The sequence below is a fragment of the Hemiscyllium ocellatum genome, chromosome 5 (assembly GCF_020745735.1).
Source record: "Hemiscyllium ocellatum isolate sHemOce1 chromosome 5, sHemOce1.pat.X.cur, whole genome shotgun sequence".
Lineage (NCBI taxonomy): Eukaryota > Metazoa > Chordata > Chondrichthyes > Orectolobiformes > Hemiscylliidae > Hemiscyllium > Hemiscyllium ocellatum.
Window position 1 is genome coordinate 90,598,497 of NC_083405.1, and position 14,434 is coordinate 90,612,930.

The window sequence follows — 14,434 nt, forward strand, 5'->3', positions numbered from 1 at the left end:
GATTTTTTTTTAGGAGTTGTGTGATAAAGCTGAATCTGTGCATTGTATTAACAGAGGGTTTGGGCAGTAGCTTTTTCGTTTATCCTGATTTTGGTTTGCTTCTTTTGACTATATTTACAACAAAGCAAATGAATTTTAACAAGATGCTTCTGCTATACATAATTGATTAAAAATGGACACTGAGCCAAAGTGACAAAGTTCTGAAGCAGGAAACCAGCTATCAAGTGTTTAGAGAGACGCTGGTGGGGCATACTGCAAAACTTTACACAGCAACTGAATTGACTCAGTCAAGAAAGGAGGCAGACAAGGTTAGAGTGTGAAAATAGGTAGTCTTCAGGTAGGAGCAGAAGCTTCGTTCATCATCAGATGGGATGGGAGGTTTGTGAAAAGCTTGTTTCAACCCGAGTCACTGATCAGAGAGAGGGGGATAAATCAGTGTGGAATTAATGGTGCAGGTGACATTGGCCCACGTTTAATGAGATTAAGTTGCAGCTGATCCAATGTTGAATGTGAAGCAAGTAAGTCGATAACTCAATGCTTAAATGTGAGGAATGGCAGTGTTGAACATATGTGTATGAACTCCATCACACCACCTTCAAAAGATAAGAACAAGAACCAAGGACTTTAAGTGAGAATGGCAAGCCAGTGAGTGTATTTAATGAAATTATCTCTTTCCCCTACCCAAGATACCAAGCACTGTCTCCTAATAAACAGCCAGCAGATAACTAGCTGTTGGAATGAACCTTCAGTTCATTCGTCGTTCGCAGGAGATTGAGGGCAACATAATGCTTACAAAGCTCCTGCTCAATGGCATTTTGAATTTTGCATGTGTATGCTTTTTTTTCTTTTAGCCTCATTTTTGAGATGCAAACATTAATGAAAAGATGACTGTTAATTGCCCATTTCTGGTGCCCTTCCTATCTCAGTTACCTGCTTCAACTGCTATAGACTGTAGTGAAGATGGTCCCACTATTCCATTGTGGAATCACACTATATTTGTATCTATTTGTTTAACCATTTTTCTTTGTAACTTCTTTAGCTTGTAAAGCAGGGCATGAAACAGTTATTCATCAATGACTTTCAATAGGATTAATCCCAAAATAGCCATTCAACTATTTGGGTGGCACAGTGGCTCAGTGGTGTTAGCACTGCAGCCTCACAGCGCCAGCGTCCCAGGTTAGATTCTAGCCTCGGGCGACTGTTTGTGTGGAGTTTGCACATTCTCCCCGTGTCTGCGTGGGTTCCCTCCTACAGTCCAAAGATGCGCAGGTCAGGTGAATTGGCCATGTTAAATTGCCCCATAGTGTTAGGTGCATTAGTCAGAGGGCAATGGGTCTGAGTGGGTTACTCTTCGGAGGGTCAGTGTGGACTTGTTGGGCCAAAGGGCCTGTTTCCACACTGTAGGGAATCTAATCTAAACTCGTTAACTCCTTATTGGTTCGATCTTTGCAACACCAATCATTTAAATGTTATTTTATCTTTGAGGCCTCTATTAAAAATACAATGTTGTTCAGGAACTCTGAACAGCTAGGTATCAGTGAGGTCCCGTTGAGAGTTGTAAACATTGCCAAGATAAATCAGAACTGTGAACATGGATAGGAGCTGATTGTACTTCTGTTTGCATCAGAATAATGGATTGAGAAGATAGCCAATCTTCAAATCTTTGAATTAATTTTGGATGGGCCCCAGGTCACAAAACCTTTCTCATGCAGAAAAGTTTAATCTGGCAGCCAACATATTAATTTCCGTTGTTGTATCTGCGCTAACTCCTACTCAATTCTTGTGTAAGATTCCACTAAACAAACTACTTCCCGTACAATCCTGTCAAGTGTTATCACTAATCCTAGTATAACAATTGACAGAAATGGTTTTCAGGGAAAATGATGCTGAATGTTACACTGTGATAACATAATTCACTGTGTGGTGAATTATTTTTACATACTGCTTTCGGTTGTTTCTTGCTTGGGTTCAATGGTTTAAGTGAGCAGTTAAATGGGCTGTTCCAATAAGATTTGCCAATTTACTGTTGTGCAGCAGTCACAAATTTTAGTGCTTGAATGACATTTTCTTGGCAAAGTGGCTGTGTTTATCCAGTCTCAGCTGAACCACTGAAATGTAGCATTTAAAGTGAAATCCCCAAATTCTGTATTATGCTGGTGCCTGTTTCCTCAACATGTTTCTCTGAGATATGAACTCCAAACTGATACTTTTAATTCTACCAAAGCCACAGCTGTATGGAAACATTACTTTGTTTCACTTCACAGAATGAAGTAATTTAGCTGATCATAATCGTGATGCTGTTTGTATGAACTGATCCCTTTGCTTCTTATCCCCTATCATTGAGTTTCTAATATTGGTCCCATTTTTAGATTACCAAGCCACTACAATGGTAATGTCCCTACCTTTGAGCCTGGAGGCCTGGATTCAAGTCCCACCTGTTCCAGGGATGTGTAATAACATTCCGGAACAGATTAATTAGAAAATAAAGGTTGCAGTGATTTCTGTCTCAACAACTGTCAACAATAATTTATCTAACAACTCTGAAGAAGCAAATTTCCTCTGGCCTCTTTTCTCATTTTCAGTGAAATTTGCAAGTCTTGCTTTGAGTCCCAGTAAGAGGAAATAGGCTTTCCTTATTTATGCTATGAAAATCTTGTATAATTTTTTAAAAACTATATCGTGTCACCCATTTGTTCTAACTTGACAAAACAATACCCGTAGCACATTTGTATCTAAGGTTTGCTCTCCCCACTTGAAGGTATTAAATGACTTACTATTATGGGATATTTAAGATTCTGGTTGTAACCAAGCTGATGTCTTGTTAAATTTATTAGTACATCTTTGCTCTTTTCATCTGCTGTTTTAATAAAAACTCCTCAAAAGTGCAGGGAATAGTTTTCATTATCAAAGTGGGTGAAGCATTAGGAATTAGATTCGTGTGGAGGATTACACATTATTTGAACATTTAATTAGTGTTTCTTTCCAGTGGCTCATCAAACTAAATGCATATTTAAACATATGGTAGTTTCCAATTAATGTTAGTGAAGGGTGTAATATTCGGTCATTTTAAATCAGAAGATTTTAGCTTTGAAATGATCAAATCATGTTTTGAGGGAAAGTATAAATCTCCTCCGAAATATGAGTTTTTATTCCATTATCTTGCACTTGCAGAAGAGCACTTAACCAGACTGTTTACAGGTTGGAGGGCTCCATCACACTGTTTTATCTTTCACTGTAAGTCACAAGGCTTCTTGCTGGAAAGCTTCCTGAAAAAGACTATACTTTTGTGGCATGATTCCAGCTAGAAAAGGACTCTTGTTGAAAGCCATGTACTATATGCAACACTCCATCTTCAATCATTAAGGAAATACACAGCTCTGGCATCTATTTTAGGTATGTTTATGACATGGAAGGGCATAATATTATTGAGAACCAGGTGTCTCTGGATGCTGGATAGCAGAAAAAAAAGGAACAATCATTTAAAAATTAAACTGCTTTTATTTTCAACATTGGAAAATTGCTTGAATTTAATTCCAACTTATCAAAAGTGAGTGAAAATAATTCTGAATACTTTTGTACTGAATGAAGTTGGCTTCCATTGTAGCAAATCAAATCCAGGCTGCAGAAATGGATTGCAGTGGAATCTGTTCCATATTATTTGAGGCAGTTTATACATGCTGTGGCATAATGTTAAACTCTTATTCGGAAGCAAGTTTAAGATGTGGTAAATTTAATGCTTAGTGCACCAGCAGAGAGATTCTATTGAAAGGCGTCAGCCGAACATTGAACACATGCAGAGTTCTCCATGGTCTCAGTAAATCAGAAATATTTAATTCGAAAAGATTTTTTTTTCTCTTGGCAGACTAAACCTGTTGCATTCGCAGTACGGACAAATGTTGGCTATAGCGCTGCACTGGATAATGATGTTCCTGTCCCAGGCATGGCTATCTCATTTGAACCAAAGGATTTCCTACATGTTAAAGAAGTAGGTTTGAAACACAGTGTAGCATTTAACAAAGTTGATCTTAATCAATATGTATATATATATATGTATTTACCTTTTTTCCTTATTTGTTCCCACATTTAGAAATTTAGCAATGATTGGTGGATAGGACGGCTGGTTAAGGAAGGCTGTGAAATAGGTTTCATCCCGAGTCCAGTCAAACTAGAAAACATGAGGTTCCAGAATGATCAAAAGGTGAAGCAAGGAAAATATCACTCCAGGTAAGCGGACAGAATGTGGAAGGTGCCCAGGACCAGCATGTGATAATTCAGATCTGATGAAGAGAGCTGACTATTTATCTCTCTGTTTTGCTTTGTCAGATTAGTCAACTTAGTCTGACAAAAAGCAGAAGAGAAAAGCTTGCAGCTGCCTCAGAAACAGAATGGTACTGCTGAATAATCCCACCTCTGGTCAGGCTTGAAATCAGATTCCAAATCAGATTTATTAACTGTGCTAAGGACTGAAAGTAGATAAGGCCCAAACATAAAAAAAAGTAGGCTGGAATACTTTATTGAATGCTATTATTGACTTTTCATTTTTATTATAAATAAACACCTTCAGTGAAATTTGGAAGAATTGGAAATTATCAAATGAAGACTGTACATACTAGAGTCATGATGATAAAAGGAAAATACAAATGAGCTTGCCTCAATATAACTAAGACTACTTATGGCAATTCTAAATCAAACACATATTAACATACTACTAAACATTTTTGGAGAAAGTACATCGAATTATATTGGTCTAGACTTTGCTTGAGTGAAATATTTCATGATGTGTCAGATAAGTTAAAATTGTTTGTGCAGCTGTAGATTTAAGACTTTAGTCCACAAATTTCTTGCAAATGCAAACTAATATCATCACACTGTTCTCAACTAAGCACCTAGAGTCATGTGAACAATTAATCAAACAGCGTATCTCCTTAACTGTTTTAATGTAAAGAATGTGAACTATGAATTAGGAGTGGAAGTAGGCCATTCAGCCTCTCTAGCTTGCTCTGACATTTAATATGATCAACTGTGTTCTGTTTATGGCCTCAAATCTATATTCCTGCCGACACATAATAACTTTAACTTCCTTGTTAATCTTTATATCCTCTTTATAAATTACTTGCTATTTTACTATCTTTATATTGTTGCTAAATATGCTGATGATGCACTGAGTCAGTTTAACTAAAGCCATTTATATAGATAGCAAATAATTGAAGTCCCACACTGATCCCATGGCACACAATTGTCACATTCTGCTAACCTAAAAAGGACCCATTTACACTTACCCTGTGTTTCACATTAGTTATCTAATGCTCTGTCCTAGCTAATATCTGACCCCCTAACACCATGAGCTCATATTTTGCATAGCAATCTTTCATATGATTTCTTGTCAGATGTTTTCTGAACTTTTTAGTAGAGTACATTGATTGGTTCTCCTTTTATTTATGTTGCTGTTGTGGTTCTGTTCGCCGAGCTGGAAGTTTTTGCTGCAAACGTTTCGTTCCCTGGCTAGGGAACATCATCAGTGCTATTGGAGCCTCCTGTGAAGCGCTGCTTTGATGTTTCTTCCGGTATTTATAGTGGTTTGTTCTTGCCCCTTCTGGGTGTCAGTTTCAGCTGTAGTAGTTTGTATGTGGGGTCCAGGTCGATGTGTCTGTTGATGGATGTTCTTGCTGCTTCCGGGTGTCAGTTTCAGCTGTAGTGGTTTGTATATGGGGTCCAGGTCCATGTGTCTGTTAATGGAGTTTGTGGATGAATGCCATGCCTCTAGGAATTCCCTGGCTGTTCTCTGTCTGGCTTGTCCTATGATGGTAGTGTTTTCCCAGTCAAATTCATGTTCTTGGTTGTCTGAGTGTATGGCTACTAGGGATAGCTGGTTGTGTCGTTTTGTGGCTAGCTGATGTTCATGGATGCGGATTGTTAGCTGTCTTCCTGTTTGTCCTATATAGTGTTTTGTGCAGTCCTTGCATGGTATTTTGTAAACTACGTTAGTTTGGCTCGTGCTGGCTATTGGGTCCTTTGTTCTAGTGAGTTGTTGTCTGAGTGTGGAAGTTGGCTTGTGTGCTGTTATGAGTCCTAAGGGTCGCAGTAGTCTGGCTGTCAGTTCTGAGACGCTCCTGACGTATGGTAGTGTGGCTAGTCCTTTTGGTTGTGGCATGTCCTCGTTCCGTGGTCTATCTCTTAGGCATCTGGTGATAAAGTTGCGTGGGTATCCGTTTTTGGCGAATACCTTGTATAGGTGTTCCTCTTCCTCTTTTCACAGTTCTGGTGTACTGCAGTGTGTTGTGGCTCTTTTGAATAGTGTCCTGATGCAGCTTCATTTGTGTGTGTTGGGGTGGTTACTTTCATAGTTTAGGACTTGGTCTATGTGTGTTGGTTTCCTGTGTATCCTTGTGGTGAATTCTCCGTTGGGTGTTCTCTCTACTAACACGTCTAGGAATGGGAGTTGGCTATCCTTTTCCTCTTCTCTCGTGAATCGTATTCCTGTGAGTGTGGCGTTGATGATTCGGTGTGTTTTTTCTATTTCTGTGTTTTTGATGATTACAAAGGTGTCATCAACGTATCTGATCCAGAGTTTGGGTTGGATTTGTGGTAGGGCTGTATGTTCTAACCTTTGCATAACTGCCTCTGCTATGAGTCCCGAGATTGGTGATCCCATGGGTTAGAACATACAGCCCTACCACAAATCCAACCCAAACTCTGGATCAGATACGTCGATGACACCTTTGTAATCATCAAAAACACAGAAATAGAAAAAACACACCGAATCATCAACGCCACACTCACAGGAATACGATTCACGAGAGAAGAGGAAAAGGATAGCCAACTCCCATTCCTAGACGTGTTAGTAGAGAGAACACCCAACGGAGAATTCACCACAAGGATACACAGGAAACCAACACACACAGACCAAGTCCTAAACTATGAAAGTAACCACCCCAACACACACAAACGAAGCTGCATCAGGACACTATTCAAAAGAGCCACAACACACTGCAGTACACCAGAACTGCGAAAAGAGGAAGAGGAACACCTATACAAGGTATTCGCCAAAAACGGATACCCACGCAACTTTATCACCAGATGCCTAAGAGATAGACCACGGAACGAGGACATGCCACAACCAAAAGGACTAGCCACACTACCATACGTCAGGAGCGTCTCAGAACTGACAGCCAGACTACTGCGACCCTTTGGACTCATAACAGCACACAAGCCAACTTCCACACTCAGACAACAACTCACTAGAACAAAGGACCCAATAGCCAGCACGAGCCAAACTAACGTAGTTTACAAAATACCATGCAAGGACTGCACAAAACACTATATAGGACAAACAGGAAGACAGCTAACAATCCGCATCCATGAACATCAGCTAGCCACAAAACGACACGACCAGCTATCCCTAGTAGCCATACACTCAGACAACCAAGAACATGAATTTGACTGGGAAAACACTACCATCATAGGACAAGCCAGACAGAGAACAGCCAGGGAATTCCTAGAGGCATGGCATTCATCCACAAACTCCATCAACAGACACATCGACCTGGACCCCACATACAAACTACTACAGCTGAAACTGACACCCGGAAGCGGCAAGAACAAACCACTATAAATACCGGAAGAAACATCAAAGCAGCGCTTCACAGGAGGCACCAATAGCACTGATGATGTTCCCTAGCCAGGGAGCGAAACGTTTGCAGCAAAAACTTCCAGCTCGGCGAACAGAACCACAACAACGGACACCCGAGCTACAAATCTTCAACCAGACTTTAAACATTTATGTTGCTTGTTACTTACTCAAGAAATTCTAATGAATTAGTCAAACATGTCTTCACTTTTACCTATTTTTCTAATCAACCTGTTCAGAGACGTTATTACACACCACTGGAACAGGTAGGACTTGAATTCCAGTCTCTTGGTCCACGGGTAGGAACACTGCTCCTGCACCAAAAGAGGGCTCCATGACTTCCATTTCACAAGACTCTGCCTGCAGCAATAAGATGTTCTAAGCGTTCTGCTATAAGCTATTCAGTAGTAGATTCTGGCATTTTCCCTTTGACAGATGTTAAGTTGGTCTGTAGTAGATTCTTGACATTTTCCAGTCTTTAATCAGGAACTTTATTCCTTGATGAAGATCTTTGTTATCAGTTCACTTTTTGTAAATATTGATTTACATCCTAACTCTAATCTTAACCCTAATCTCTGACCCTTTTTCTGACTGTTGCAATTAAAATTATTATAATTTTCAAATGTACTCGTTGTGAACTGTCTTCTATGCATCTGTAAGAAAATTGCTTGGATGGGTTATCTTTCAATGAAAAGGAATCCCAGTTTCTCCAGTTTCTGTTTTAGAATTCAAACATCTAATACAGCGCTTTCCAAATATTTTCCCACTGTGATCTCATTTTGAAGCTTAAAGATTATCGTCATTACCCCCTCATTGAGAAGGTTTGGACTTCAAAGAGATTCAGCTGTTTGGAAAAGGTTTCAGCGTGTGCAAAGCTGTTTTAACTTGGCTAGAGCTGCACAATGTCCATTGCTACCTCAGAGCTTACAATCCCAAAATTTCACCCCATGACCTTCACTTGGGTCCCAACTCCCACTTGGGAAACCCTGATCTAATGTCATGTCACTTATTCATTAGGGAAGTTTCATCATTCTTAATGTTTTTCTTACCATGCCAAGGATAGCAGCTGATATGAAAATTAGACAGCAAATGGGCAGTAATGCAAATAAAGTATGTCTATAATTGAACTTGATAAGGAGACCAGCTGTAACACAGGATTCAAATTTTGGTATTCACTGTCAGAAAACTGTCATTGCTTAAAGTAAACTAATTGGTGCATCATGTAATCAAGAGCATAGATTAAAACAGTCATGCATAGGATGAAATGGAATAATCCTACCAGATGGGGAGGATAGCAGGAAAAGCTGCCGAACTGGGAATGCCACATGATAAAATAATGATAAATTTTTTGTTTTATTGTATTTACATTACACTTAGCCGAACATACCTATGCCAATGTTTGTGCTTCAGACAAATGTTTTCTTCCGCTCTTTCCCATTTAATTGTCAGTATATTTTTCTGTTCTTTCTCATGTGCTTACCTAGCTTCTTGTTAAAGGTAGTTATGGTTTTTGCCCTGATTGTTGTAGAGAATTGTACATTGTATCCACTCCTCTTTCTTGATGAAGGAGCTTCTCCTTATTTTTTAAATTGATTTTATTTGTGAATATCAGCCATTTATGGCCCCCTAGTATTTGTATCTTCTACAAGTGGAACCACCTCCTTTATTCTACACTGTCAAAACCTTTCATGATCTTCAAGGTCTTTAACAGGTCTCGCCTCAGATTTGTTCAAGACAAGAATGTCCCAGTCTGTTTAATCATTCTTGATGAATATAACTTCTCAGTTATGCATCTACCCTTGCAAATCTTTTTTATTCTTGAATTTTCTGAGTCCCCTACTACTCTCATCAAATTATTTGATGAAAACTATTTGTAGTGCTATTAAATGTAGTAATAGCAGTAAAAATAAAAGTGTGGTGCTGGAAAAACACAGCAGGTCAGGCAGCATCCGAGGAGCAGGAGAATTGACGTTTCAGGCTTAAGCCCTTCATAAGGAATCCTGATTAAGGGCTTATGCCCGAAACGTCGATTCTCCTGCTCCTCGGATGCTGCCTGACCTGCTGTGCTTTTCCAGCACCACACTCTCAACTCTGATCTTCAGCACCTGCAGTCCTCACTTTGTCCTAGCAGTAAAAATAAGGGTGACAAACTATTCAGAATCTCTGGAACAGTTAAGCAGAGGATCTAAAGAATCAAAACTGATGGAAGTTGGTTACCTTTACTGATGCTTAGTTATGTCACTGATTATAATATGATTAAATTTGAATTGTATCTATCTCTTCTAGTAAATCAGGTGGAAATTCATCTTCTAGTTTAGGTGATGTGGTACCCAGTTCTAGGCGATCTACTCCTCCCTCTTCTGGTAAGTAGATTAACAAGTTCTCTCCTGACTGAATTATGCAAATATTATAATTATTATTAGTTTATTGTTATGAATAGTGTATTGCATTATAGAGTTGTGTATGTTCTGAATGTTCTTCTGTATATATTCTGCATGGACAAGCAATGAGAGTATTTCATGCTGCTGATTAATATTTAAAGTAAGAACAACTTCGGCAAAGTCAACACTTAGGCAGGGCAACTTCCAAACCTTGGCCTTTCGAAACAAAACTGTATCACATAACTTCCCCCATTAGCTGAGCACCTCTGAACAAGAGGTAAAGCTGCTGCCAGGTGATCCCTGTACCTTACATTGTTATCCCTGTGTGAACGCACGTCAGGATTGTTGTTGGTCAGTATCAGATTGAAATCTGTCACATAGCCTTCCTTAGTTCAGTGACATAGTTCAGCAACCTTTTTATGATTTAAGTTAATTCATACTAAGTGACATAGGATTTAGTTCTAACCAGAGAAATTTAATGTGTGAGTTGATTTGCTGATTGTTGATTAGAGGAGGAGAGATCAGATTATATTTGAAGATCTGAAATGTGATTGCTTTATTGAGGTGAATTAATCATTGCTATACTACACAAATTCTGAAATGAAAACACTCAATTTCCTTTTGGTACTTAAAGTGAAGCTACAGTATGTTTTTGCCATTCAGGCTGGATATTCTTAACTTTGATGGCAGAAAGTTGAGGGTTAATATTTAGGAGCTTCTAAATTCAAGTAAAATTTGAAGATTATCTTGCCATGCACCTTAAAGTTTACAGTTGCAGCTGATGATCACATAATGTCTTTTAACTGCACGTTATTAACAGATTATGAAATGCAGAACAATGTGACTGTTGAGAGCAACTTGGGTGATGTTCGCGTTGTGTGTCACCATTACATTTAGCAAGGTTTTTATGCATCTTTTGTGGCTAATCTTGTTATTCATATCCTGAGTCAGTTTACAAAGTATTTAGTTATTGCAATAGTTTTTTGTATTATTTTAATCAATTTTGTTTTCTCTCCACATCTGGTCTACACTTCATCTGGTGCATTTGTTTTATTTCTTTATTCATTCTGAAAATCAGCTACCGCTGAGCTATAATTTCAATGTGTAGATCATCTGGAGGTGACAACAGTAATACCATTCAGATATTTACTGGGGAGCAGAGTGGGAGCTAAAATTCACTAACTTCAAGATGACTTCCAACTTCTCTGAGACTAACCAACTGCATTCCTCCAGAACTTCTGCAATTTTTAAATATTCAAGCTTAAAGTCATGATTTCCTTTTTAAACTGGTCAAATTATACCATAAAAACAAATTAAAGGTTGTTAAACAATGCAATATTAATTTCTAAAATCTACAGAAAGACATTTATTACCAAAGCAGCAAGATGGTGGCTGGCTCCCTCTTCACCTGACAAATTGGTCTTGCAGTTTTTGCATTGCTCTACACTTCGCCATGAAGTTGTTTTTGGAGTAGCTTGGCACAAAGTTGTTGCGTAACTGTGAGCACCATTTGGCAGTAGAAACTGGCATCTAGCATCTTGCAACAAGACAGTATCTATGAAAACACACAAATGTTTGGAATGACTAAAGCTGCAGCTTCCTTTTGATCATGTTTCCTGCAACAAAACATATGTAATTTGCACACTGTACTTCCTCCTTAATTGACCACCTTGGAGGAGATGATAATGACAGAGACAAACTCCAACAAGTTAGAAAATTTTCAGAATGCTAATGTAGTACAATTTATTATTTAACCTTGACTTGTGTTCAAATGATTGAAATTACAATGCAAATTAAAAACATAGGAACAATAGTGTATTTATGCTCATCCCTTGTTGCCCAAAGGGCTTTTGCCCTAAACGTCAGTTTTCCTGCTCCTTGGATGCTGCCTGGCCTGCTGTGCTTTTCCAGCACCACTCTAATCTAGGCCCTTGACAAGGTGCTGATCAGCTGTCTTCCTGAAAGACTGCAGTCTCTTTGGTACAGGTAGACCCAATATGCTGTTAGGAAGAGAGGTCCAGGATTTGGACCCAGTACCATTGAAGGAGAATGATATATATCCAAGTCAGGGTAGTGAGTGGCTTGAAGGAGAATTTGCAGTTGGTGGTCTTCCAATGTATCTGCTTTCCTTATCCTTCTAGATAGTACTGCTAACATGTTGAGAAGGTGCTCTTTAAGGAGCCTCAGTGAGTTGTTGCAATGTAACCTGTAAATGGTGCATACGGCTGCTGCTGAGCTTTGGTAGGGGAGGGAGTGAATGTTTGTGGATGTGGTGCCAGTTAAGTGGGATGAAGTCGAGCTTTATCCGGGATGATGTCAAGCGTCTTGTGTGTTACTAAAGCAGCACTCATCCAGACAAGTGTGAGTATTGCATCCCACTCCTATGCCTTGTGCTTTGTATATGGTGGACAGACTTTGGGAAGACAGGAGGTAAGTTATTCACTGCAGGAATCTGAGCCTCTGACCTGCTGTCGTAGCTACAGGATTTATTTGACTGCATCTGTTCAGCTTATGGTCAATGATAGCTAGAAGGATATTGATAATACAGATTCAATGATGGCAAAATCATTGACTGTGGAGATGTAATCATTAGATTCTCTAGTGTTGGAGATGACTATTGACTGGCACTTCTGTGTAATGAATGTTACCTGCTATTTGTCAGCCCAAACCTGTATATTATCCAGGTGTGGCCTAATGATGGAAAGGTACCTTTATGTTTCCATAAAGTTCTATTTTGGAAATATTTAAGAATCACAAAGGGTAAAAATTTGGGCAGTTCAGGGCTTTCTCATTTCTAATACATCTTGTGTAATTAATTCACTTTCATGAATGATATAGGCAACTAAGGCTTGCCAATAAGCTTATCAGAATTTAACAAAGCAGAGGAATTGATGAAAGTCACTGGTCCAGAAGGGTTTAGCTGTATCCACCTGTGGTGCACTGCACATGGTCAAAATAATTAGCGATTCCTGAAGCCCTGGATGATCAAAAACATCCACTTCACATTCAGGTGTTTTCCTGTTTTGGTTTAGTGGAGCGAAACCTGCAGACTACCTTGTTCAGAAAGTCTCCCCTCGAACAAACAATGGTCAGGCAGCTGATTGGCAGCTGGTGGGATTTCTACTGGAATTGTATTGCCTGACTAGGAATTCCCACCTGCTTGGAACTGACGGCTAGTCAATGGCCAACATTCCCAGAATTTGCCATGGTCTTTGCTGCTGATGGGACACCGCTGCCTGGAGTCCCAAATGGAGGATCAGAGCCAAGAAGAGGGGGCAGGGGGTTCTCAGAAACCACACCTAGGCCGAATCCCGCAGTCTTGCAAAAATGAGTGACGACTGAGAAGATCTGCTACATGGTGAGAGCCTGCACACTTTTTTTATCATTTGGAAAGGCTGGCCGTTTCTTGTTCGATGTGGAGATGCTGAGGCATGATTAGACCTGAAAGTGCTTTAATTGCTGGCAATTCAGGAAAGTTGGCAGTGAGCCTTCCCATCCAGAACTCCATTTCTGAGTCAACTTGCAGGGATTTTTTTGCCCTTCCCACCACCTTTTCCTTCGTCAAGTGGATAATCCCCGCCCAACACTTAGCTCTATTGGCATTGGCAGTTGCATTGAATACAATCATTTTTAGAGCCTGATTTTAACTGGATGAAAGAGAAATAGTTTTGAGTGTATTAACATTACATCTCTGGAGGATCATTATATTTTACAATTACTGTTTAGACCACTGTTCGAAATATGAATTTGATCAACAATAGTATTAGTATCCCTATTAAACATGGAGAGCCTGAGAATTGCTAAGTGTAGGATGAGGTAAAAACAATGACTGCAGATACTGGAAATCAGATTCTGGATTAGTGGTGCTGAAAGAGCACAGCAGTTCAGGCAGCATCCGAGGAGCAGTAAAATCATGCTTCTGAATTATTTGTATCCATTTGACGCCTGCATCCTGAAATGGAAATATGAGCTGGGTGTCAGAGGAGTTTGGTAATTGGATGCACTGATATACAACCACTTGGTTTGACATTATTTCTTGAAGATTAAATTGTAGCTGTGTGTGGTAATAAGAAATAGATTTTCAGCTGAATGTGAACAGATGGCAATGAAGCATGGTTAGAACAAATTCTCTGCAAGTGTTCCTTAACGTCTTCCCACTACTTCTTAATATATCACCTTATGTTTAATTACAAAGAAAAAAAATGAATTGGGCTTTTGACTGACAGCCTGTAGACCTGAATCTTCCCTCAGGAAGCCTGACAGAGCTTAAGACCCTGTCTGTTAAAGAGCCATGATTGCCTGGGCTGGCAGTGCCCTAGAAGGATATTTGACTCATGAACTGAGGTGGGAGAAAGTGAGGACTGCAGATGCTGGAGATCAGAGTTAAAAAGTGTGGTGCTGGAAAAGCACAGCTGATCAGGCAGCA

The 14,434-nt window shown here is 39.4% G+C and overlaps 1 protein-coding gene across 4 annotated transcripts in view; it reads left to right on the plus strand.

The window, feature by feature from the left end:
- Window positions 1-14,434, plus strand: part of LOC132815784 (voltage-dependent L-type calcium channel subunit beta-2-like) — a 325,455-nt gene that overhangs the window by 276,016 nt on the left and 35,005 nt on the right. For all 4 annotated transcript variants that reach the window (XM_060824978.1, XM_060824981.1, XM_060824979.1 and 1 more), the window contains 3 exons: window positions 3,863-3,985; window positions 4,088-4,224; window positions 9,914-9,990. In XM_060824978.1, the coding sequence (XP_060680961.1) occupies window positions 3,863-3,985; window positions 4,088-4,224; window positions 9,914-9,990 (337 nt within the window). The remainder of the gene's footprint in view (window positions 1-3,862; window positions 3,986-4,087; window positions 4,225-9,913; window positions 9,991-14,434) is intronic.